Here is a 27,047-nt window from a genome sequence, read left to right on the forward strand (position 1 = left end):
TTTTAGTATCTCGAGGATTCTTCCAGGTATACAACCTTCTTTTATGATTCTTGAACCAAGTGTTAGCTATGATTAAGTTATGCTCTGTGCAAAATTCTACAAGGCGGCTTCCTCTTTCATTTCTTCCCCCCAATCCATATTCACCTACTATGTTTCCTTCTCTCCCTTTTCCTACTGACGAATTCCAGTCACCCATGACTATTAAATTTTCGTCTCCCTTCACTACCTAAATAATTTCTATTATCTCGTCATACATTTCATCAATTTCTTCATCATCTGCAGAGCTAGTTGGCAAATAAACTTTCTGAAGATGATTAACATAAACAAATATGTGCATCCACCCAAGTAATCATGATTTTCGAGTTTTTACTTTTTCCTCCACTTATAACTCCTCTGTTCTTGTTATTGTGTTCTGTTTTGAATAACTGTACATATCATAGTTCAAACAAAAGTTTTCTTCAAACTAATGTTTTTATATAATACAAAATAATAAGTTGCCAATAAATTACCAGTTTCAAAAAATGGTCAACCTCTACCATTTGGTGCTGAGGGGAACGCATGTTTTGTCTTTGGCTTAACCACCCTTTCGTTGTTTACTGTTTAAACTGTAAAAAAAGCATTGTTTAGTTCGTGTACTGGTTGCACTTTCATACTGTTATTAATATCATCTTGATAATATACGGTGCATAAAAGTAGGTAACTTGATCAGCCAATCTGTTTAATTTCACAATACATTCTCATACATGATGTGAAATGCATATACACACAAATGAATCTCAATGAATGAACCAAAATTACAGATACCACTGACTAATGTACACACTTCTCTCACATACTATCTTTACACAACACAGCAAAGTCAAAATTTTCTGAGCTTTTGTATTCAACCAGATTGAATACATTATCTCTAATAATTCTTTTTACTATACAAAATCTTAAAAATAAATGCTCTTTAGCTACCAAAACAATGACATTCTGAACTACACAATTGTCCTCTATGTGGAACAATGAGAAATACGAGAATTTTCGTATGATAAGTCTTCTCGTAACTTTACAATTGAACAAATGTAAAGATACAACCAAAATACACATCACACACACTTTCACACAGAGAGCTACCACTTAGTTCCAGCACCACGAGGCGAAAAACCAATGCGCACACATGGTGTCACTTCTTTTTTAATAAATACATTGAGTAAATGTAAATTTTTCTTTACCATGAGATAACAACGTTCAGAATGAATTTGAAGTTTCAGATATACAAGAACATTTTCTTTTTCACTAATGGCATACAAGGACGACAGTAAATAACACTGTCAAATAAACTGATATACTTATTGTCTCTCAGTATGAAATAAAATTCTTGTAGGATATGCCCTTTCCTAGTACAGAGAGAGCAGGTACAACAAGCCAAATAAAAACAAGTTTTTACAAACATTGCATTTGTTCCTGTCAAATTTCAAAAGTAACTGCATGAAAAGTTAAACTATGAATTGAATCACATTAAAACTTTTCACACACACTTACTCCAAGTTGTGTTATACACACACACAATTTCATTTAGAGATTCTTATTTTCGCATGTGCAAATTGATCATATAGCTTCTTTTGGCAATAAAAATTGATAGATACAAAAATGTCTTTTTATATAGCAGCAGCATCCAAAATAAACTGCAACTGTACAGGGACCTTTAACACACACTAAAAATAGTGTAACAATAGCAACAATGAGTATGAATAAACATAACAAAAGTAGGAAGCCAATAACACTATAAATAAATATTTCAACAGTACCAGTTCGATTTTTGGAAATTGATATAAATATATACATTTTTCACATTAACTCTACTTTTAATATAATTACACTAAGCCATCTGAATTAAACAACTCACACTTTCCAACAGAATGCTCCATCCATCTAAATGCATTGTTGACAGTCAAATCTGTCCAAAAGGACTTGCTTAAAACTTAGATGACCTGGGCTTCTAACCACCAGCCTTTCATAGTGGGGAAAATTTGAGGAAAGGGACTGCATACACACATAGCAAATGAAGGGACTATACTTCTGCAAATAGTACTTTGGAACACACGGACATACATTAAAAATTTGCTTTACCACTTGCTATATGCCTTCATTTACCAATCAATCTGTGCACATCACCTGGCAACAATAATTCATCTCGTTTCCAACAGTGTGCCACTGGACAGGCAATTCCAAAGTAGACTTCATAAAAGCTCTTGCAAAATTTCTTGCAATATTACAAAAAATATAAGCAAGCAAGACTCCATCTACAGACCTTATGCATTTCACACATACTGGTATGTTACTGAATTACATTTGCTGGTCAAACGCCAACATGATCCCATATGTCAAGAGCACCAGTGTGAATTGACTAGAACTGTTCTGACAGAAGGTCACAGATTTCTTGTGAAACAGAATCTTTACTGGAACGAACTGTCAACCTGTACATCTGAAACAGAAAAAAGATGACACTTCATTGTACGTAAAAACAGCAGCAATAAGATGTGTCAAAAAAATCCAACTGTCCAGATGACATTAAAAAAAGGGGGATGGAGGGGAGGGGAGGGGCGAGAGAGAGAGAGAGAGAGAGAGAGAGAGACTAAGATTTAATGTTACTTGGAGTCAAGTTTTATCAGTAATAATATTTTCAAATTTCTAAGTATCACTTTATTTAAGATTGGTTGGCTGGGGATTGAGAGACTAAAGAGCAAAGTAATCTGCCCCTTGGTTTAGAGGAAATTCATCTGGAGTTAGTGGTGTCCGCCAGATATTTGATCATTTCATAAAAATAGGTAAGAGTGGTAAAATCAACACATTAAAAGCAATATTGATGCCAAGATGAGAAATAAATTAAGGAGAAATTGAAGTACATTGGTTGTGCCAATAGAATGGGCAGGTTGGTTAGTTTAAGGATTAAAGGGACCCAACTACAAGGTAATCTGTACTTTCTACCTGGAAACGGCAAGGCAACAAAAAACTATACCCCAAAGAAGAGTGGGTGAAATCCAAAGAAAGAAAACCTCAAGGTCCATCGAAGGTGAACAAAGTCTACAGAAAGGAACAAGAAATAAGAGAAGGGGGAAAGGAAGAAACGCAGGCAAGGTGACCCATCCAGATAGCACCCAGAGGCCCTCAAAAGCAGAAACTGTAATAAGGGACATATCCTCCTGCCACTTACTAAAGGCACCCCACCCAACAACACACATTAAAGATTAGATACATGGACACAGCAAGAGAAGCACAGGAAAACAGAGCAAGAACACCAAGTCAAACAGAACTTGTGAAAAGGGGAAGAGGAGCAAAAGAATGGGTGAGATGAGGGCTGTGGAAGACCACTTAGCCCAGACGTCATTGTCTGAATGGAACATCAGGGCTCAACAAGATGGTCATTGGCACCCTGGTGAAAAGTCAGCATGCAGGTCTCATGGCTGGGGACGAAGGCTGTCCCCCCACGCAGAGCAGTTTATAATGCATTAAAGTCTGTCTCCCTTCCCCATAAATTTAGGGACGACGCCTGACAGTTTACAACATTTCACCACTCTCGTAACACTGGAGCCAGTATCAGCAAGGATGGCGAGATTGACATTGATGGCTGCCCTAGTAGAAGTACATAGGACACACACTGCCACAATATGCCGAACTGAAAGCAGGACACCACAAACTTCACAGAGTGGTGGATCCTCCTGCCGGAAAAGGAAGCCATTTTTTTTCTTTTTTTTTTTTTTGGGGGGGGGGGGGGGCGGGGCGCAAAACTTCTATGGTCATTAGCGCCCGGTCCGTGACTTAGGAAACGGTGAAAAACCGAAATTGAAAACCAGCAGCAATGGAAACGAAAGTCAGAAAATTGGAGAAACTAAAAGCAGAAGGAAGGCTTAAAAATCCACTACAGAAAGGGGTTGGTTGTCCCCAAAAAAAGCTTCAAATGACTGACGTCATTTCACTGGCACTAATAAACTTGAGAACGCGGTCGGCGGAGCGCGTTTCATCTGCTAAAATCGACGATATATCAGGCGATAGCTGTAGACGGGAGCATAACGGATTAAAATAGGGGCACTCAATTAAAAGGTGTCTTACCATCCACAGCTGAGAGCAGTGGGGACAGAGTGGGGGAGGATCGCCGCTTAAAAGATGTCGATGGCTAAAAAGACAGTGCCCAATCCGGAGTCTAGTTAAAATTACCTCCTCCCGACGACGCGTTCGGGAGGAAGAGGTCCAAGCACAAGGAAGAGCTTTCAAGACCCGCAATTTATTATGGGTAAGTGTCGACCAATGCGTGTGCCATAAATGAACAACACGTCGACATAAAACGCTCCGTAGATCGGTGAAGGGAATCGATTGAATAGCTGGCTGAGGAAGAGAGACTGCAGCCTTGGCTGCAAGATCGGCCGCCTCATTTCCACAGATACCAACGTGTCCCGGGAGCCAGAGGAACGCCACGGAGACGCCCCCCAGGTGGAGCAAGTGCAGACAGTCCTGAATCCGGTGGACCAGAGGGTGCACAGGATAAAGAGCTTGGAGACTGAGGAGAGAGCTGAGAGAATCTGAGCAGATAACGTACTGTATCCGCTGATGGCGGCGGATGTAGTGGACAGCATGGAGAACAGCGTAAAGCTCCGCAGTATAAACCGAACACTGGTCGGGAAGCCGAAAGTGATTTGGGGTGTCGCCAACAATGTAGGCACTCCCTACACCTAACGATGTTTTCGAGCCGTCAGTGTAAATAAATGTGGCGTCCGTCATTTGTACACATAGAGCAGCAAATGCCCGACGATAAACAAGTGATGGGGTACTATCCTTGGGAAATCGACAAAGGTCATGGAGCAGGCAGATCCGGGGACGGAGCCAAGGCGGTGCTGTACCCCAAGTTGTCAAGAAGGTTTTAGGAAATCGGAAGGAAAGAGAATGGAGCAGTTGACGGAAGCGGACTCCTGGTGGTAGTAGGGAGGAGGGGCGGCCTGCATACCCTACATCAAAGGAGGCATCGAAAAAAAAGTTATGGGCTGGATTAGCAGGCATGGAAGACAGATGGCTAGCATAACGATTGGACAGCGGAGGTTCAGCAGTCTCAGCATAAAGGCTTTCCACAGGGCTGGTGTAAAAAGCTCCAGGCACTAAATGTAATCCACTGTGGTGGATAGAGTCGAGACGCCGAAGAATAGACGGCCGAGCAGAGGAGTAGACTATGCCTCCATAGTCCAATTTCGAGCGCACTAAGGCGCGATAGAGGCGGAGAAGGACCACTCGGTCCGCTCCCCAGGAGGTACCATTCAAGACACGGAGGGTGTTAAGGGATCGCAGACAGCGAGCCGAAAGATAGGAAACGTGGGAGGACCAGCACAGTTTTCTGTCAAACATAAGACCCAAGAATTTAGCGACGTTTGAAAACGGAAGGTTGACAGGACCTAGATGTAAGGAGGGCGGAAGAAACTCCTTACGTCGCCAAAAATTAACACAAACGGTCTTACTGGGAGAAAAACGGAAGCCGGTTTCGATGCTCCAAGAGTGGAGGCGATCGAGACATCTTTGAAGACGTCGTTCAAGAAGGCTGGTCCATTGAGAGCTGTAGTAGATCGCAAAATCGTCCACAAAGAGGGAGCCCGAGACATCAGCAAGGAGACAATCCATAATTGGATTGATGGCAATGGCAAACAGTACAACACTTAGCACGGAGCCCTGGGGTACCCCGTTTTCTTGGGAGAAAGTAAGGGAGAGAGTAGTGTTCACCCGCACCCTAAATGTGCGCTCTGCCATAAATTCGCGAAGAAAAAGGGGCAGCCGACCTCGAAAGCCCCAAGAGAACAGTGTGCGGAGGATGCCTGTCCTCCAACAGGTATCGTATGCTCTCTCTAGATAAAAAAATATTGCTACTGTTTGGCGTTTCCGGAGAAAATTGTTCATGATATAAGTGGAGAGAGCAACAAGATGGTGAACTGCAGAACGATGCTTTCGGAATCCGCATTGGGCAAGTGTTAAAAGACTGCGGGATTTCAGCCACCACGCTAAATGGTAATTCACTATACGCTCCAAAACCTTCACAGACACTACTCGTGAGAGAAATGGGGCGATAGCTAGAGGGGAGATGTTAGTCCTTTCCAGGTTTCGGAACAGGAACGACGATAGCCTCCCGCCATCGTCTGGGAAAAGTACTGTCGGTCCAAAGTCGATTATAAAGGCGAAGGAGGTAACGCAGACTATGGGTTGATAAATGCAGCAACATTTGGACGTGGATACCATCCGGTCCTGGGGTGGAGGAGTGAGAAGAAGAGAGTGCATGTTGGAGTTCCCGCATGGAGAAAACAGTATTGTAGCTTTCGCGATTTTGAGAGGATGCAGTTGGCCAAAGTAGCATGGTGGCGGAAAACGCGGAGAGCACGTCGCCGCTCACGTATTGCATCACGGCATGCCTCGTTCCACCAAGGAACTGGGGGGCGCCGGGGCAATTCGGAGGTGTGTGGTATTGAATGTTCCGCAGCTGTAAGAATAACGTCGGTAATATGTGTGACCTCATCGTCGATGCTGGGAAAGTGACAGTCATCGAATGTCGCTAGAGACGAAAAAAGTGTCCAATCAGCTTGGGCGAACTTCCAGCGTCGCGGGCGCATGTAGGGCAGTTGAGGCTGCAGTCTAAGGACACATGGAAAGTGGTCACTCGAGTGTGTATCATCAAGGGCGAACCCTTCAAAGCGCCGAGCTAGCGGAACAGTACCGACCGCAAGGTCCAAATGAGATAAATTTGTAGTGGAGGCAGACAAAAATGTAGGGACCCCAGTGTTGAGGCAAACTAGATCTGCTTGGTGGAAGACGTCTAGCAATAGTGAACCACGTGGACAAGGATGTGGAGATCCCCAAAGCGGGTGGTGGGCATTGAAGTCCCCAACCAGCAAATATGGGGGTGGAAGCTGACCAAGAAGATGAAGGAGATCAGCTTGTGCCATTGGTGTGGACGATGGAATGTATACAGTACAAAGCAAGAACGTGTATCCGGAAAGGGAAAGACGGACGGCGACAGCTTGGAAGGAAGTGTTTAAATGGATTGGGTGATAATGGAGAGTTTCATGGAGAAGAATCATGAGTCCTCCATGTGCAGGAGTGCCTTCAACAGAGGGGAGATCATATCGGACGGACTGAAAATGAGGGAGAACAAAGCGGTCATGGGGACGCAGCTTTGTTTCCTGAAGACAGAAGATGACCGGCGAGTAGGATCTTAAGAGGATCGACAATTCATCCCGATTGGCTCGAATACCGCGGATATTCCAGTGGATAATGGACATAGGGTGAACAGAAAATGGAGGAATGTGACCAAGGTCGCTGTCAACTCAACAACTGCTCAGAGCTTGCGACCGACAGCATGGAATGGCATTCAGCCGAAGGCAGAAGATCCTGATCCATAGGTTGGTCAGGAGCAGCTCCTGCCACCAGCGATCAGCTGGTTGATCGGCCGCCAGCAGTGCGCCTCGGTGACACAGAAGACGGCCGAGGGCGATTTCCGCCAGGTGGTGCTGTAGATGGGACACGCCTTGGGGGAGAAGGAGAGGAACTGGGTTTCTTTGTAGCCTTCTTGGAAGTATGATGTTTAGAGGAAGGAGGAACCGATAGTTGGGAAGTTGCAGTACGTAAAAACTCTTCACGAGTGTGCTCTTTTTTCAAAGTCTTGGTGTCGGACTTTTGGGCTCGAGATTTAGCAGAACTCGATGAAGGGTGAGCCAGAGAGTGGGCAGGCGAAAGTGGTGAGGTGGAACGGGTGATCTTTGCGCTGGCCGATCTGACGACCGTGGCACTAAACGTGAGGTCGCAAGTCTGCGTGGCCGCCTCCTTTGTTGGCCGAGGAGAAGCAAGGACAGTGCTGTATTTTCCTGTCTGAGGCATGGTGGGCTGTCGACTGGCGAATCATTTTCGAGCAGCAAAGGTCGACACCTTTTCCTTTACTCTAATTTCCTGGATGAGCTTTTCGTCTTTAAAAACGGGACAATCTCGAGAGGAAGCAGCGTGGTCACCCATACAGTTGATGCAGCGAGGGGATGGAGGTGGACAAGCACCCTCATGGGCATCCTTGCCACACGTAACACATTTGGCCGGATTGGAACAGGACTGGCTGGTGTGATTGAACCGCTGACACCGATAGCAATGCGTAGGGTTTGGGACGTAAGGGCGAACGGAAATTATCTCATAGCCTGCTTTGATTTTCGATGGGAGTTGAACTTTGTCAAATGTCAAGAAGACAGTGCGGGTTGGAATGATGTTCGTGTCAACTCTTTTCATAACCCTATGAGGTAGGAAATACACGCTGATCCATAGATCACACTGCCATAATTTAAATGTGCTTGAACAAATTTCCTATAAAACTTTAGGAGGTGGGACCAGTAAGATCCCTATGTTTTTCCACAACGTAATTTCAAAATATTCAATGACTGGAAGCCCTTTCTTTGTAGGTCTTTCAGGCGTGAGACCCAAGTTAATTTCAAGTCAAATAATAAACTCAAAAAGTGTACAGCTTCTTGAAAACTTAAAATATTGTCCCCCACTGTGAGCACTGGTTGGTTAAAACTTTGATGAGCACAATTAAAATTGACACATGTAGTCTTCTCTGGTGAAAACCGAAAACCAGTTATCCTGGCCCAGGTTTCCAGCCTCCTAATAGTCAGCTGTAGCTACCCTGTCATTGTTGTACGATCAGCAGAAGAGTAGAAAACTGCAAATTCATCCATAAACAAAGAGCATTTGACAGGACTCCTGAGTGTGGAGAAAATGCCATTGATAGCGATGGCAAACAATGTGACATTGAGTACATTGCCTTGAGGACCCCAATCTCTTGAACACAGCAGCAGACAAGGCATCGCCAATGTGATATCAAAAATGCTGGTCCTCAAGAAAGGATTGGACAAGAAGTGGCAGGCATCCACGTGGACCCCATTCATGAAGTTGCCAAAGGATTAAGACAGAAAATACACAAACCACATGATTTCAACATAAGAAGGACTCCTATATTGCTGCTTCCAGTAGAATTAGGTTGTCAGGTGTGGAACGATAGCACCTGAAACCGCACTGGGAGCAGATCATGTGACCTTGGATTCGAGCAGCCAGGCAAGGCAGCAGTTGACCATATGTTCAAGAGTCTTATCCATACAACTGGTAAGGGCTATACTCTGTTAATTGTTAGGGGGCACTACGGTCCTTGCCTGGTTTCCAGAATGGAATTAAAATTGCCTCCTTCCAAGTTGTCGGGTACTGTCCATCAAACCAGATCTGATTTAAACAGTCCTTTCACTTCAGGGCACAGATGACTCAGCATGGCATAATGGATCTCATCAGATCCTGGAGCAGTGTCTCCGGCTGCAGAAAGAACCAATTCCAGTTCCCACATGGAGAATGGAAGGTTGTAAACTTCCTCATTATGTGAGGAATAATGGAACTTCCTCATCTCCGCAGTCCCATGGAACACCTGGAAAGCAGGAGCTTGTCTGGATGACTTAGTGACAGGGAAAAAGTGTTCAGCTAAAACCCAAGCCATGTCTTCTGGCATATTCACCAAGACCCCATTACTTGACAAGGCTGTAAGGGGGTGTGTACTGTCCTTGCCTCAAATCCACCTTATTAAATTACCAAACTTGCACAGAGGAAGTGAACCAATTAATGGCAGTCTTGAATTTCTTCCGGGAAGCCCTCTTCCATTCTTTTATCACTCGCCTTGCATGTGCTCTCACATATCTGAAGGCAGAGTTTTTCTATAGTTGGCTGGTGTTTGAAGTTCCACGGAGTAGTTCTTCTGGCCCTGATTGCCAGTCAACAGTCATCATTCCACCAAGGTACAGGTCATGATCTGAGGCCGTTACTAGACTAGAGGATGAACTCTGTGGCAGCCATTTGGATCTCACAAATGATATAGGCCATTGTCGCCTGTGCACAATCCTTATGTTCAAAAACAGCCTGTCGACTACTGCAACCACTTTGCACTTTGTATCATCCATGTTTGTGGCCTCCTGTCAGCCACTGTCCAAGTCAGCAGACAGGTCCACACTGCGAAGTGGTCACTAGAATGTAAATCTGTAGCCACTTCCAAGTGAACAGAGACTGCAGTAGCTGGGGTAACAAAAAAAAGTCAATGGCTGAAAAAGACTCTGCAGCTGTGTAAAAGTGTGTCATCTGACTCAAGTTTAGAAGGCAGATATTCTCAAAATGGTCAAGTTGCTTGATCATCCGACCCCTGGAGCAAGTGGCAGTGAAGCCACACAGCACATTGTGTGCACTGAAGTCCTCCACAAGGAGGAATGGACTTACGCGTGCCCAAGAGTTCTGTCAGTGCGTCTACATCCAAAACAGCATTAGGTGGGTAATACAAAGAACACACTGCTATGTTAAAGGGTGTCAGCTAGAACGTACACAGCAGTTGCTTGTATGGTCATGGTACGAGGACACGAGAGGAGTGGCATCAGTCATCAATGAAAACAGACACGTCTCCTGTAATATTGTCCTTTCTATAACCCCATAATGCAGATGTGTCAGTGAGTAAGACAAGTTCCTTGTAAGCAGATGATGAACTGCTTCTCCTGGAACAGTCAACAGTCGTCATTCCACCAAGGTACAGGTCATTGTCTTTCAAATGTGAGCAGTATCCATTTAAATTCCACTGCAACGCAGAAGTCCCTATGGGAACCACTGTTTAGTGGTCGTTGGTCTTTTCTTTCTCCCTAGGAGAGGTCAGGGGGAATGTTAGGAGGTTCCCGGATCTCCAGTCCCTCTGACTGGAAGTCCACAACCTCAAGAGCATAGTCCCCAACTGAAAGGAAGAGAGCTCACCAATCTGAAAGTTTAACTGCCACTTTCTTTGACTTGGAACTATTTTTTGAAGGGCATTTTTCCTTACTTATGGGAGAAGTTGGTTGCTTGGGTTGAGGGGAGAGCCTAGTAGGCTTCTGATGGTGGGCAGTGGTATGCAGCTTATGTGGTAAGCCCATTGTAGACAGCTTCCGAATGGTTTCTGTTTCAAGTGCAGCGTTTCCCCCATAGGTACACCAACAAGTGCATGCGCTCTTACTTAAGTGCATGTGCTCTTACTTTAAGTTATGTTCTGTGTTTGTGTGGAAGCATCACACTTGGCAATTGTTGTCTTAAGGGCTGATGCAAAAGAAGTAGCAAAAATCACAGGTCGCATAGCTTTGAAAGCTTTTTTAGCTTCACCATATGATATGCGTTTGGGGAGAAGAGAAGTTTGTGGCACAACTTGACTAGAAGAAGGGATCGGTTGGTAGGACATGTTTTGAGGCATCAAGGGATCACAAATTTAGCATTGGAGGGCAGCGTGGAGGGTAAAAATCGTAGAGGGAGACCAAGAGATCAATACACTAAGCAGATTCAGAAGGATGTAGGTTGCAGTAGGTACTGGGAGATGAAGGAACTTGCACAGGATAGAGTAGCATGGAGAGCTGCATCAAACCAGTCTCAGGACTGAAGACCACAACAACAACAACATGATATGCATATCTAATTTCAACTCCTGAATTTTCCTTTCCTTGTTGTAAACCTCACACTTTCTCCTTCACACTGGGTGATCCCCAGAGCAGTTTACACATTTCAGAGGAAGTGTACAACAATTTTTTGATGCGTGAGCTGAGCCTCCACAATTGTCACACATAGCTCTCCCATTGCATCCCATAGTGGTATGGCCAAATCTTTGACATTTCAAGCACAGCACTGGAAACAAACAGGCAAACCTTAAGACAGATATAGCCTGCAAGGATATGTTCAGGTTATCCTGGAGTACTAAACAATAGAGTAAATGATGTAGATTTTTTTCAATTTTCCACTGACTCCTCATATAGTTCTGCACATCTGTGAGTCCCATATTTTTCCATTCTTCATGTAACTCTGCGGGGTCCACCTTCATTATATCGAAGCAGGTAACCACACCCTTACTAAACTTAAGGGTGTTGTGCGACTCTGCCTCAACTGGGTAGTCACCTAAGGCCTTACATCACAGAAGCTTCGATACTTGGTTTGAATTAGCAGTTTCGACTAGAAGTTCCATTACGTCGTCGTTGACACTTTTTAGGAAGCCAACAGTACCTTCCAAAGCCTTGTGAATATAGAAAGGGGATACCTTCTCAAAGGTTTCCCTCTGGATTACTATGGAAGTGTTATGGCACACTAATGCCCTGCTACTACGATTCTGTGTCTTCTTTTCGGGATGAATGACCAACTGAGCTCTCTTTGATGAGTGGCTGTAGGTACTACCTGATACTACGCCCATCCTGTCAGTAGTAGTAGTTTGACAAAACAGTTCCATAGAGATTCTAAGACATGCTAGGGAAATAACCATTGACAAAGGCAAAGCCCTGCATGCCTAAGCATGCCTTAAACAACTGGGGGGGCAGCAGGTGGCCCAGAGGTTGCATGCTAGAAACTGTTTTACCTCAACAGCCATTCACCTCATCAGCACACAGCACACCTTGAGGCCGATTTTTTTTTTTTTTTTTTTTTAGTGGTGTGTACTTTCCTCGCAGTCCAGGTGCTGAAGCCAAGGCCCGCATTCTCTGAAACACTCAACATCCCACAACTGCACCGCACATTGGTCCTGAAGCATGGCTGGAGCTTACGGTAACCGATCTTACCAGTACCCAGCTCAGGAACTCTGGGTTGCCACGCCCATATCCAGCCCCGGGGGAGAAATGCTTTGTAGAGCCATAGAAGAGTAGAGTAGAGCGGTCTGCACCCCAACTGATATGGTTGAAGGCTCGAAGAGCATTGAGGTGTGACTACATTTTTGCTTTAGTTGACAAAGGTGGGGAAGCCATGTCAAATGGACATCTAAGACCAGTCCCAAAAAAATGATTTGACTACATCACACTGAGGGGCCGGCTATCAAGGTACAGATCCAGATGGAGATGCATTGCAGGGTGACAACAGAAATGCATAATGCAGTCTTGGTTGTCAAAAATTGGAAGCGATGAGTGAAAGCTCAAGATTGCACTATTTTGAATTGCTCCCTGTGGTATTCATTCAACATTTCCCATCACTGACAAACAAAAGTAAATGCAAAAGTCATCAGTACACAAAGATGGGGACATTACAGGTCCTATAGCCATCCAAGACCATTGATAGCCACTGGAAAGAGAGAGAGAGAGAGAGAGAGAGAGAGAGAGAGAGAGAGAGAGAGAGCGAGCGCCCCTGTGGTATCCCATTCTCGTGCATGTTGAAGGTGCCAACCTGTATCTGAAAAGTGGTACATGAAAGAAAGTTCTGGATAAAAATCTAGAGAGAACCATGGAAGCCCCACTCATGTAAGGTGGCAAGGATGTGGTGGCGCCATGTGGTATCATAAGCTTTACGCACATCAAAGAGATTGAATGAGGTGTTGATGCCAGGCAAAAGCCATTTTGATAGCAGACCCTAGTTGGAATAAATTATTTTCAGTAGAGTGCCCTTGTCAAAAAACCACCCAGTGTTGAAGCAAAAAAGATCCTGGGATGCAAGGATCCAATATGACACACTATACATTCAAATAACTTGCAAGAGGCATTGGTGTAACTTATCGGATGATAGCTGTCCATCAAATGAGGCAGTTTACCCAATTTCGAAACTGGAATAACAACACTTTATCACGATTAGGAAGGGAATACCCGCTTACTCCACAGAAGGCTGAAAACGGCAAGTATAGGACATTGGCTACCCACTGATAATTGAGTGCCCACTTGCTAAACACAGCATTATAAGGTTCCAGGCGAAGGGGAACAAAAAATAAACGAAGTCTTCCCAGATGGTGTTTGAGAAGACAGACCTATGCCAAGGCCTGGGCAAAATTCTCAGTGATTAAGACCAGATTGGTGAGGATGACACCATTCAGAGAAATTCTTGGGACACCTGTAGGAGGACAGCAGCCAAAAATGTGCCTGATCTTTGCCCATACCTGCGAAGAGGGAATATGCGGCCCTATGGCAGTCACATATGGTTCCCAACAAATCTGTTTCTAGTATTTAATTAGATAATGGGCCTGGGCATGAAGCCATTTGAAGGCCAGGTGGTGGTCAAGAGATGGATACCATTTGTGATGTCGCAAGTCATGATGGCAGTCTTTCACAATCACAGCAATTGCAGGGTTCCATTGCTGGAGAAATCTCGAAGAAGAGGGAATGACTGAAGCAGCTGCTGAAAGGATGGAATCAGTCAAACTCTGTAGAGACTCTTCAATGTGTGTCGTGTGGTGGAGTGGTTGGGACAGCAGCCAAGGAAAAGGCATTCCAATCCACATTAGTGAAGGTCAACCTAGAAGGGCATTCAGGTGAATGATGCTGAATAGAAGACAAGACAACTGGAAAACAATTGCTGTCACACAAATTGTCATGAACTACGAGGAGGAATCCACGGTTACAAATGGAGAGATCAATTGCCGAGAAGGTGCCGAGTGCCACACTAACGGGTGTAGGTGCTCTAGCGTTGTTGAGGCACAGATCAACCCCTGCCAACAGGTCTTCAAAATCCTGTCCTGGTCAGTGGTCACAATACCACCCCACAGAGGGTTATGGGCATTAAAATCCCCAAGGAGAAGGAAAGGAGGAGGGGGCTGTCTAAGAAGAGCAAGGAGATCAAGAAACATACGAGGCCAGTCCGGGGGCAGGGGTAAAGATTGCTTATCCTCACAGCAGAGAGTGAATGGATCTGAATGTAGACAAATGTACAGACATCGCTGGAGGCTCGCAAAGGGGTGAGCCAGAATTGATCATTCTGCTGAGTCAGTGTCAGTCGCCCGAAAGAATGGAGTGATGCCCATGAATGTAAGATCTAACCCTGACAGAGGGAGGGGGCTAAACCCCCTGGGATGTCATCCTGTAACTTACATTACTCCTCCTCCTCCTCCTCCTCCTGAAGATAGGAGGTGTTGTCGGGAAGAGATGAAGTCCTAGGAATACCCAGATTCGAGAGAGAACAGGTGGCTGTGAGCCCACAGAAAGTGGTTCCCACGTCCAACTAAGTAACAAGCTTCTTGTTCTGGAGAAGAACTCATTGAGGGAGCCACATCCTTGATGGGTGCCAGATAATAGAGTTTCTTCTCTGGCCAAGGAGATGAAACAGTTTTGTGAGGGACGGTAACATGAACTGCTTGGGAGGAGGAAAGGGAAGGGGGACAGTACAGAGGTAAGAGGCAGAAGGTAGGAGGAGGAAAGTATGCAATAGAAGCAAAAATTGACGTTAGAGAAACCGGGGGGAGGGGAGGGGGAGACTTGTGAATGTGTTCGGCCAAAGTACAATAGATGGTCAAGAGTTCTGAATTACTGAACAATATAGCAAGTGAGGAGACTCAGCTGGAACAGTTCAAACACTTGATCGGTGGGATGCAAGCATTCCGAACGTGAAGGGGGTGGCCACAGTCACCACAAATAGGATTCCCATCACTTCGTGATGACATAACAGTGCATGGGAGGTGGGATAAAGGCCTTATCATCATAATGGTAAACCTTAAATTTGACTTCTTCCAGAAGGGTACCTCCCCCCCCCCCCCCCAAAGGATATAACTGGACTTGTTGAACGAAATGAATGCTGCACTGTGCCAGATTAGTCCTTGATTCCTTGTCAGACTGAAGGGGGAGATTTCTATGGAAGATAATGCTCTGGGTCATATTTGAAGGCTGGTGAGAAGTGATGCTCACTGTGATGTCTTCTAAGTGCTCGCAAGCACAAACATGCCGACTGACTGGCAGAAGAGGTTTTAATTAGTAGGTAACCACATTGCAAAATTTCATCTTACTGAGCGAGTCTACTTGACCAAACTTATCTGCTGTGTGTGGAAAAAAAAGAAGAAGAAAAAACCGAGTGGTATAGTAGCAGTGAAAGTTTACCCATCTGTCCTGGAACAAACCAAGTAACAAGACAAGGGTTTTGCCCCAAGCCTGCAGGCCTAGCCCTCTTCTCAGGGGGTGGCAAGGGTGGTTGGTTGTTGGACTTAAAGGGATGTCACCTGTCCCTTCAGCCTATCTGTACTGAACCAGGAATAATCCTCAGGAGAAGGATACAAAAGGCAAATAATGAGAAGCCCAATTGTAAGCAAGATACAATAAGACAGAGAGAAAATCAAAGAGAAGTATGAGAGGAGTAAGATGGTCGAGATACTCTGCCCAGAATACAGCTGGAGGCCCCAGAGCATGGCATGTGATGGGAGATGCAAGGCCGGGGAAGGGGAAGGGGAAGAATGAGGAGGCAGGAATAAGAGTAGATGGAGAACCATTCCTTTCAGATGAGATGGCCGCAGAAGAGTGGCCAGAAGTGTGGAGTTTAGCATCCTTCACGTGCGAAGAGTCCATCCTGGCATCACCCACTCTGATCAGGGGTCACCCTGTGGGCACTACACCGCCACAGCAAGGGCCACCTGGCATAGCGGTGCAACGAGTTCCAATGCCCCAAAAAGATGAGCAACCACTCCTAGCCCGGGGGGCCCCTCAGCCAGATGGGTACATAACAGCATCACATGGGCTGGCTACTGGGTACAGGAGGGCAGAGGGAGAGAAAGGAACCCACAAACCCGAGCTGAAGAGACTAGGGAGGGAGTTCTTCCTCAAATGTCTCACACTATGGCAACATTTTAGAAAGGGGACAAAGAAAGATGGGGTAAGAGTGCAAATGTGAGACAGAAGAGCAAAAAGGAATAAGGAATAACAGAACCAAGCAAATAGCCGGACTGTCATCAAAGGAAACACTGAGGAAGGAAGTGGGGAGGGGAGGAATCAGGATCAGAAGGATTGCATATAGGGAAGGGAACCCAGCACAGAGAGAAGAAAGGCTGCAATGGCTCAGGGCTCCATGCACACCACCCATGTAGCCACATAAGAGCTGTGGGACCCCAGCTTAAAGCAGCTGGTGGGTCAGAGCAGATGAGGGGCTCATCTGTGATGACATAAACTGCATTCACAGCCTACCTCCTTGCCAATATGTTGAAGGGCAATGACAATTACAGATTAAACAACGTAAGCCTTTGACGGCTACAGGCGTACACTCTGCATTCCATGCCTAGCACAGCTAAGTTGTCGCTGTGATGCTTGCCTAATGCTGCTACCTACGCTGAGAGATGGCGTTGTGGCCACAATGAAATACTAATCAGCCGATTTCAAGAAAATTATTTGGTGAAAAAATCTGATGTTGGCATACCTACCTTACAGTCCAATAACTTTGTTCAATAAAGAATAATTTCTTTCATTATTTGTCATAGGTACCATGCTGCAGTAAATTAAGTAAAGTATTGGGAAAAATTTTGAAGAGGTTACAGAGGTAAAAATGCACTATGTGAACTTTGTGTACTGTTGATTTTAGCTCTTTCATCGCTATGTACAGAATGTAGATAAGATATTGAAATTTTATTTAAAACTCAGAGCAGAACAGTATCTCGTTTCGTTCTCATGTTATTTGGTTTTTATATCTGGCAAATGTTTTCACACAGTGTGCCTAATTCTATCCCTACATATCAGTAAACATGTGGTCATAAAAATGTTGTACAATACTATTTTTTTTTCTTTTTTTGTTCATTGAGATACAGAACTAACTCACCCACAGCAGAGTGAAGGTCAGCAAAACAGTATGCACAGACACATCAATAGTGCTTAAAGGAAAACTCAGAAGCAACTTTTAAACATGTCCTCAGTGTCTGGGGAGCATATGACAAGTTAACTCATCCATAGCAGACAAAGGGTTAATAAGAGTGAGGTTAAGAGCAATTAATTGTTTGTGATATGAGTGTCTCAATTTTTTGTCTCTCTCTCTCTCTCTCTCTCTCTCTCTCTCTCTCTCACACACACACACACACACACACACACACACACAAATGACCATTTATAGGGAAAACAGCCCTGCCGAGGTAACTACAGAAGTCAATCTGTATCCATAAACAACCATATAAAGAAAGAACAGTGAAGCACTGTTTTGAAAACAGATCCGTGGAGGAAGAGAAGAGATGGAATAGCAACTGACAAAATAATTACAAATATATGGAGAAGGGTAGTTCAGACAAAGGTGAGAGAGGGAGGAAACCTGTATCAACATAACTATTAGCAGCAGCTCTGGAGGAATTTCACAGTTCCTTAAATAACGAAGAAGTTTCTGGATTTATGGTTGTAGCAAAGATGTGGAGACAGATTTTTGGGTGGGGGTGGGGGATGGGGGCAGAAGAGTAAAAATGGCATCATGATGTGGTAAACTAATAGGGTTGGCTCTGTGACACTGACTTTTTTTTAATGAAAAACTAGGGGTTTCTCTGTGGGCAACTGAGGGATTCTAGAAATTAATGGGGGGAGGCAACAAAACAAACAAGACAATCAGGGAAAAGATTGGAGTGGAAGGTGTAATTACGATTGTAATGATAATGAAATGCAGAGGACAACTTTCAGTTACATGGTAATGTCTAGACTTTTACCTGTAGAGGATCTCAAACTGATTAACATAATTATCATCAATGGAAGAAGTAGGAAGTCTTTCTGTAAATTTACATAAAATGAATATAAAGCAGTGTGTTGTTTGTTTCACACTGGTAGTTTCTTTTTAAGTATCCGTTACATACAACTATGTGCATGAGTTTATTAAAAATAATACTGTCAAATATTAAGCTTACTGCAACAAACAAGGCTTTTTCATGTAGAATGATTGCCAAATACAACTTTTGTTTCTTCAGTAATTAGTACTTCAAATTACTCTCTCAATTCAATATAAAATGCAGCAAAGATTACTGTCTTAACAGGAATATACCAAAGTGTGTTGCATGAAAACTAAGAAATCATATGAGCTCCCAATTATTTAAAATTTAACCCTTAATTTGCTTTTTTTCATATAAAGGATGGCAAATTATTAAGTTCAGTAAAAACTATTATAAAACTGGATAGATAAATTACTCACCATGCAGTGGCAGAACACAAACATAAGAGACTGTTGTGATTGGCAAGCTTTCAGAACCAGTGGCTCCATCTTCAGGCAAAAGGTTTTATAGGGGAAGGAAGAAGGCTGAAGGGAAAGGAATGGAGAGGTCTAGGAAAAGGGGTAGGTTTTGGAAAAGTCTCCCAGAATTGTGGGTCAGGTGAGACTTACTGTACAGGATGAGAAGAAAAGACTGATTGTTGGGGACTGGATTGGACGAGATTTGCAAATCTGAGAGCTTAAAGGTGGAAGACAGGGTAATATGTAAGACAGAGATTACTAGTAAAACATCATGCATGAGTAGCTAAGTGCATTGCACTTAACAGAGGTGGGAGGGGGTGCTGAGAAATAGATGGGAAAGACAATGAAAGCCGTAGAAAACTAAAATGGAGCGAAGCAAAGAGTAGTTACAGCGAAGAAAAGCTGAGACGGAAGAAATAAATGTAAATTAAGGCCACGTGGGTGGCAAGAACCAAGGACATGTAGTACTAGTTCCCACCTGTGGAGTTCTGAGAAACTCGTGTCTGGAGAAAGAATCCAGATGGCACATGTGGTGAAACAGACACCAAGATTACGAATGTCACGTTGTAGAGCACGCTCTGCAACAGGATACTGAGAGTTGCCAGTATATACCCTCTGCATATGACCATTCATCTTAAATGATAATTTGGTGGTAGTCATGTCAATGTGAAAGGGTGAACAGCATTTACATAATAGCTTGTATATGACAAGGGTCATTTCACAGGTGGCTCTTCCTTTGATAGTATATATTTTACCAATTGCACAGCAATTATAGTGGTAGGAGGGTGCATAGGGCAAGTCTTGCAGTGAGGACATGCAAGCTGGTAGGAGCCATAGGGCAGGGAGATGGGTGCAGGAGCAGCATGGGGCCTGCCAAAAATATTGCGGAGATTGTGAGGGTGACCAAAAGCTAAGTGTGGTGAGCAAAATTTCAGAAAGAATGGACCTCTTTTCAGGGAATGATTTTGAGAAGTGATGGCTTTGTTGAAGTAGCTGATTAACACATTCCACATCAGGACGATAGTGGGTCACCAATGGTGTGCTCTGAAGCTGTTTTGTGGAGGAATCAGCAGAACCAGGATTGGATGTGATGGCCTGGGAAATCTGTTTTTTGACTAGTCTGGTGGGGTAATTACGTGCAGTGAAGGCTGAGGTGAGAATGGTGGTGTATTGCTGCAGGGAGTCCGAATCCGGACAAATACGTTTGCCTCAGATGCAAAGCCTGTATGGGAGGGAACGTTTGATATGGAAAGCATGGCAACTCTCAAAATGTAAGTACTGTTGTTTGTTTGTAGGTTTAATGGGGATGGAAGCATGTAGCTAGCCTTCGGTGAGGATGAGATCAACATCAGGGAAAGTGGCATGGGATGTGGAAAAGGACCATGTGAAATGTAATTGGGAGAAAGTATTCAGAGATTCCAGGAATTTTAGCAGGTCAGCCTCACAGTGAGTCCATATGGTAAAGATGTCATCAAACCAGGGGCTGAAGACATGGATCCCAGGAAAGACCCTTCCAAGCGACCCATGAAAAGGTTGGCATAGGAAGGAGGCATGATGGTTCCCATGGCTGTACCCCTGATCTGCTTGTATGTCTGCCCCTCAAAGGTGAAGTAGTTGTTGTTAAGTATAAAGTTGATTAAGGTGAGTAGGAAGGATGTCATCAGTTTGAACCAGGTGGGCACTGACTGAGGAAGTGTTCAGCAGCAGACAGACCACATACATGGGAGACATTGGTATATAGGGAGATGACATTAATGTATATCTGTCTTAGTTAATCAACACCTGCAACCCATAGCACAAAAACTCCCCTCCTACATAAAAGATACCAACCATTCCCTACATTGTATGAAATCCATGCCCGTCCCACTCCCACCACACACCTTGCTTGTCACCATTTATACCACCATCCCTTATGTACATGGTCTGTCTGCTGCTGAACACTTCCTCTTTCAGCACCCACCTGATTCCAAACATATGACATCCTACTTACTCACCTTTATCAACTTTGGCATCTGAGGTAAACTTATTTGTTCGGATGCAGACACTCTACAGCAATACACCACCACTCTCACCACAGCCTTCACTGCATGTAATTACCCTGCCAGCCTAGTTAAAAAGCAGATTTTCTGGGCCATTACATCCGATCCTGGTACTGCTGATCCCTCTACAAAGCAGCTTCAGAGCACATCCTTGGTGACTCACTATCACTCTGTCTGGAATGTGTTAATCAACTACTTCAATAGGGCAATGACTTCCTAAAATTATGCCCTGAAATGAGATCAATTCTGTCAAATTCTGCCCACCACACCTGCAATAGCTTTCCATCACCCTCACAATCTCCACAACATTCTTGCCAGAGCTCCTATCCCTGTGACTGTCTTCACTGCAAGACTTGCCCCATGCACCATCCTACCACCACCTGTAATAGCCGTTTAATTGGCAAAACATATACTATCAAAGGGACAGCCACCTGTGAAACGACCCATGTCATATACAAGCTTTTATGTAAAAACTGTTCAGTCTTCTACATTGGCATGACAACCACCAAATTATCAATTAGGATCAATGGGCATGGGCATGGGCATGGGCATAGGCATAGGCAATATCCTGTTGCAAGAAGTGTTGGGGAGTGAGTACCAGGTCACCAGCATTATGAAGTCTAGTGCAGGGTTGGCTCAGGTGACTGACAGCATAGGGGAGTTATGTAGGAATTTTGATGGAGGGGGATCAGGTAGTGATAGTGGATGGAGCAGGGAACAGTCTTGAGAGGGATGGGGAATAGGTAGGTGGTAACCTGGTAAAGATAGCTACTCAAACTGTTGGCACTGGTGTGCATTTCGTGCAACTGTTTCAGCATCATGATCAGCCTTATCTTAATGGATTTGTTAGGCACATTAACATGGGGGCTGGAGAGGGTGCTGATGGCAGAGGGTATGGGCCACACTTCAGTGGTGCCAGTTGGGTCTATTAGTAGATGGGGATTCACTAGGCATTGCCTGCACCTCAATAGGTATGGGAAGGGGAGGGGAGGGGAGGGCTGGCAAAGCTTATAGTTGACAGTGTACTGGGTGGTGGTGGTGGGATCACTTATGGAAAAATTCCTGTAGTAGTTGGTGTTAGAGCTGCATCTTTTTTAGATTGAAGTCCGCTGATAGGTATAACTGCTAAAAGGAAGTCTCTCTAAGGGTTCACCTTCAGAGGATGGAATGTTTCCAAGTGGAGAAGGAATTAGCATATTTCATCAAAATGTAAGAGGTATTGAGACAAGTAGTGAACTGCTTATAGATGTTGACTCTGAAATTATTGGTATATTGGAGCACCACTTAAATAACTTGACAATTCAGAGGCTTCCTTTACCAGGATACAGATTAGCTGGCTGTTTTTCAAGGAGTATCTTGTGTGGTGGGGGAGTGTCTATGTATGCAAAAAACAGTATTCCATTTGAGTCCATAGACATATCATGGCACTGCACTGAACAGATATTTGAGTGTTGTGTAGTGGCAGTTGAATTTAGTGAAACTAAATTTCTAATTTTTGTTGTTTATAGGTCCTCTAACTCTGACTTCAGATTATTTCTGCTCAAGCTAGAGTGTTCTTGGTTCACTTTATAGGAAGTACCAGAAATTAATTATATGTGGTGACTTCAATATAAATTTTGTATTATGATGGTGCAACAAAAAGGATGTTGGTATACATCCTAAATTCATATGATCTGATGTAGACAGTATTTTTTTCCAACTCGGGTGCAGGGGAACAGCAGCACAGCCCTAGCCAATATTTTCATTCAATCTTCATTACTAGATGGACATTCTGTTGGTAAAAAGGTGAAGGCTTTTCAGACCATGATGTACAAACTTTAACACTAAAAGGCTTTTGTACTCAAACTAATGTCACATATAATTACAAACTATGTAGGAAAGTTAATCCAACAGCAACAGAGAGGTTTTTTTTTTATCTTGTCAAGGAACAAGAGTGGCAGGATGTTTATAGTGCCGATAACATAGCATGGAGAGCTGCATCAAATCAGTCTCAGGACTGAAGACAACAACAACAACAACAACAACAACAACAACAACATAGATGATAAATATAATGCTTTCCTTAACACATTTCTAATGCTCTTTAAGAGTAGCTTTCCATTAGAACATTCTAAACCCTCTGACTGCTGGAGGCACATGATCCGCTTGGCACACTGAGGCGCTGCGGCCTGCACTGTCACCCGTGTACCTGCGCCAGTGTGCCCGACCCTCGAGCTGCCGCCTGGGGCGGAGCGCTCATCGCTGCCCCACCCGCCCTCTGCTGAATATTTCTGCAGTGACTGCGACTCCGGGCAAAATATTGTGTCCTCTCACGGCTGATACAGAATACTCGCAAATGCTCTCACTACGTAGTTCCCCTGCAGGTGAACTACTACAGAATCAAACTGTCTGGTAAAACTATTTTCCATCACCAAGAATGATATCTTGCTTGTAGTTTTCTTGCACTATTTTTGCAGATTAATCTGAAAGTGACGCGATTCGTTAGCTTTACATCAATAGTTTATTGTCCTTTCTTGGATACCCGTTTATAATGTCTGCATTTATCTACGCTTTCCTCACCGTACTAACTGAAGAACGAATAAAATAAGCCATAGATTATAGATTACTGTAGGTTATTTTTGATGTTCAGATCATCATATTACGTCATTTATAGGAGAAAGCGACATACAGATCATCTTTAATATCCCACTACAACATCGGAATTTACTGTGAGCAACGGTAAGAACAATTTTACTTCACATCTTTAAATCCGTATTCCGGTGTGATAAGAAATTTCACACGGCCTACTGTTTGTATCGCTGAATTACCCGAAGATTTATTGCGCTTTGTAATTACCGGATTATGCGTAATTTTGTTTCTTTGATGAAATTTGTACAATACTTGTGATTGTTGCACATAAGTATTAAACAGATTTTCCAACATTTGAAAGCTGTGAAATCTCTGCCTTTTTGTTAGCAGATTAAATTCACTTATAGAGAAAATTCAAAGTCATGGACTGTAAATTTAGGCATTACTTTTACACTTTGTGAATATGTTTCCAATCCTCCTTTTTGATCCGGGCTTTGGACCGGCATTGGTGAAGTTAAAACATTTTTATTTTGTTTTTCCCTTTTAATAATTTTTTTTTGTTTTTTCGTTTTTTTTTCTAATAGCATTATTGTATTTATGCTGCACTTAGTAATTCTGTTTTGTGTGGTATTTTTCAAAACAGGGTACGACATACAATGATACCTTGCAAGTTTTACTTTCATACCTGCTTTCTCAGTGCACTTTTTGTTTCCAGCAGACAATGTATCTACGCGTTAGCGCACTTCTCTTTGATTGCTCACTTGTTATAATGTCTGGAAAATGCCTTCCCACAAATCTTAGAGGATTATCATCAGAACACCTTCCTCTGCCAGCTTTTCTGCGCTCTAACGAATACGTTTCTCTAAGTTCCCTATCGTCATTTTATGACCTGTTAGTGATCTGTGTAGGACATGAGCGTTTAAAAAACACAGATCTAGAATGTGAAAAAAGAACTTTTTATACCACTTCATTGTTTTCCATATACATCCGACAGAGCTAAGCAGCATGTCAGAACGGTCAACTGCTCCCATATTGAAGTTATAATCTACAATGTTTTATGGTTTCTTAATTTTTTCTCCAGTATTCTTGTCAATCTTTCCTGTGTCAACCATTTCTGTGGTGTTACATGTGGACAACATCCACACTTCCCTTTTGTCACACCACTTTATAGCAAGCATTGTATCAGTACACATAAATTTAATATCTCCACGTTCCAGTTTCTTCTGAAGTTTCGGCATGTTGCGTCTGTTCTTACGGATAGTACCACATGCATTCGTCCCATGACTGTGAAGCCAGGCAAACAAGTCTGGGCTTGAGTACCAGTTATCGACGTAGAGGGTATGTCCACGTTCTAAATAGGGCTTCAGAAGTGTAGCCACTGTGTCACCACTTTTCCCCAAACTGTGGAACTCAGTTTCTGTTGATGCCCCTGTACAAACAATGAAATCCAAGACAGTCTTACAATCACATAACACAAATGTTTTAATACCGAATCTACTCTGTTTCGATGGAATGAATTGTCTCAAAGATAAGTGTCCTTTGATTAATAACAAACTTTCATCAATGCAGAGTTTCTGATGTGGATTAAATGCACAATGGAAAGCTGTACGAACTTTATTGACAATGTTCCTAATTTTGAATAATCTGCCTCCTCCAGTATTGGCAGAGTTGTCACTGGAATGTTACATTCTCATAAGTAACAAAAAGTGGTCTCTTGACATGAGTTCACTAAAAATTGGCTTATTTAGAAGAACATCTCTGGTCCAGTATTCGCTAATTTTCAGTTTTTTCACGCGAGGTATCAGAAGACAAACAGCTACGAAACAATAAATTTCTTCATATCCAGTATCTTCCCACTTTGAGATTCGAGAAGGCACCGATTTGGGAGTATTCTCCTTGGTGAATAAATAAAACCGATTCGTTTTGTCAGCTATATATTTCATTAGTTCTTGTGTAAAGAATAACATGAAAACTGACAGAATACTTGACTCATTCCCTATTTGAAACACATGTTCCGACAATGTATCATCAAATGCGTGATTAACTGGCTGAAAGTCATTTTCTTTCCACTCAAATATATCACTAAGACGTGCTTTCTTCGTAGGCGTTTCACTATCACTTTCTGATTCTTCAGATTCAGAAGAACTAACACCTCTTGTTGAAACATGAGACTGATTTGACACCCCTGCTGATGTCGACGGTTTATAAATAGAGCTTTCGGACTCTGTGGAAGAGCTATCACTTTCGTCAAAATCAACCCTCACTGTCGCTCCTCGTAAGAATCTCCATGATTTCTTCCTCAGTGCAACCACGTCGTCTCGCCATTTTCCTTGTAGAATACAGGACGCGAAGAACAATGATGTAAATTCTGATGAACAGTGAACTGTAGTGCGAAGCCTAGGCTCACAACAGACAAGCTAGCGGCCAGAACTGCGAAAGGCTACTGAGACACGGGACAGGAAGTCCGCTGTCCAAGTTATCTCGTCATCAGCGCTCAGGGGCCGGCAAACGGGTGCAACTTAACTCGTCTACAGCACTCAGAGGAAAACCAGCGGCCGCGGCTATACTAATCATTAGCACCCAGGGAGCGGCACGCAGCATGACGAGTAAACTCGTCAACAGCAGTCAAAGGGTTAATAGGCAGCCCGGGTGGCTGGCCAGTGGGATAAGGATATCATGTAGAACAAAGCAGGAATTATATTAAAATGTCAGAAGTAGTCACAATCAAGCTACAGTAGCCCGTTACAAGCAGTATTGTAAGGTGCTTACAAATGTTATCAGGAAGGCAAAGAGTATGCGGTTGTTGTTGTTGTTGTTGTTGTCTTCAGTCCTGAGACTGGTTTGATGCAGCTCCCCATGCTACTCTATCCTGTGCAAGCTGCTTCATCTTCCAGTACCTACTGCAACCTACATCCTTCTGAATCTGCTTAGTGTATTCATCTCTTGGTCTCCCTCTATGATTTTTACCCTCCACGCTGCCCTCCAATACTAAATTGGTGATCCCTTGATGCCTCAGAACATGTCCTACCAACCGATCCCTTCTTCTAGTCAAATTGTGCCACAAACTTCTCTTCTCCCCAATCCTATAAATACCTCCTCATTAGTTATATGATCTACCCATCTAATCTTCAGCATTCTTCTGTAGCACCACATTTCAAAAGCTTCTATCCGCTTCTTGTCTAAACTAGTTATCGTCCATGTTTCACTTCCATACATGGTTACGCTCCATACAAATACTTTCAGAAACTACTTCCTGACACTTAAATCTATACTCGATGTTAACAAATTTCTCTTCTTCAGAAACGATTTCCTTGCCATTGCCAGTCTACATTTTATATCCTCTCTACTTCGACCATCATCAGTTATTTTACTCCCTAAATAGCAAAACTCCTTTACTACTTTAAGTGTCTCATTTCCTAATCTAATCCCCTCAGCATCACCCGATTTAATTTGACTACATTCCATTATCCTCGTTTTGCTTTTGTTGATGTTCATCTTATATCCTCCTTTCAAGAC

General features: G+C 43.5%; 1 protein-coding gene across 1 annotated transcript in view; it reads right to left on the reverse strand.

Annotated features, from left to right (window-relative positions):
* Positions 1 to 713: 713 nt before the first annotated feature.
* LOC126198440 (AP-2 complex subunit alpha) overlaps positions 714 to 27,047 on the reverse strand; it is a 363,223-nt gene continuing 336,889 nt past the window's right edge. Inside the window, exon 19 of the mRNA XM_049934762.1 lies at positions 714 to 2,470. Coding sequence (XP_049790719.1) covers positions 2,393 to 2,470 — 78 coding nt within the window. The 3' untranslated portion in view covers positions 714 to 2,392. The remainder of the gene's footprint in view (positions 2,471 to 27,047) is intronic.

The sequence above is a fragment of the Schistocerca nitens genome, chromosome 8 (assembly GCF_023898315.1).
Source record: "Schistocerca nitens isolate TAMUIC-IGC-003100 chromosome 8, iqSchNite1.1, whole genome shotgun sequence".
NCBI lineage: Eukaryota > Metazoa > Arthropoda > Insecta > Orthoptera > Acrididae > Schistocerca > Schistocerca nitens.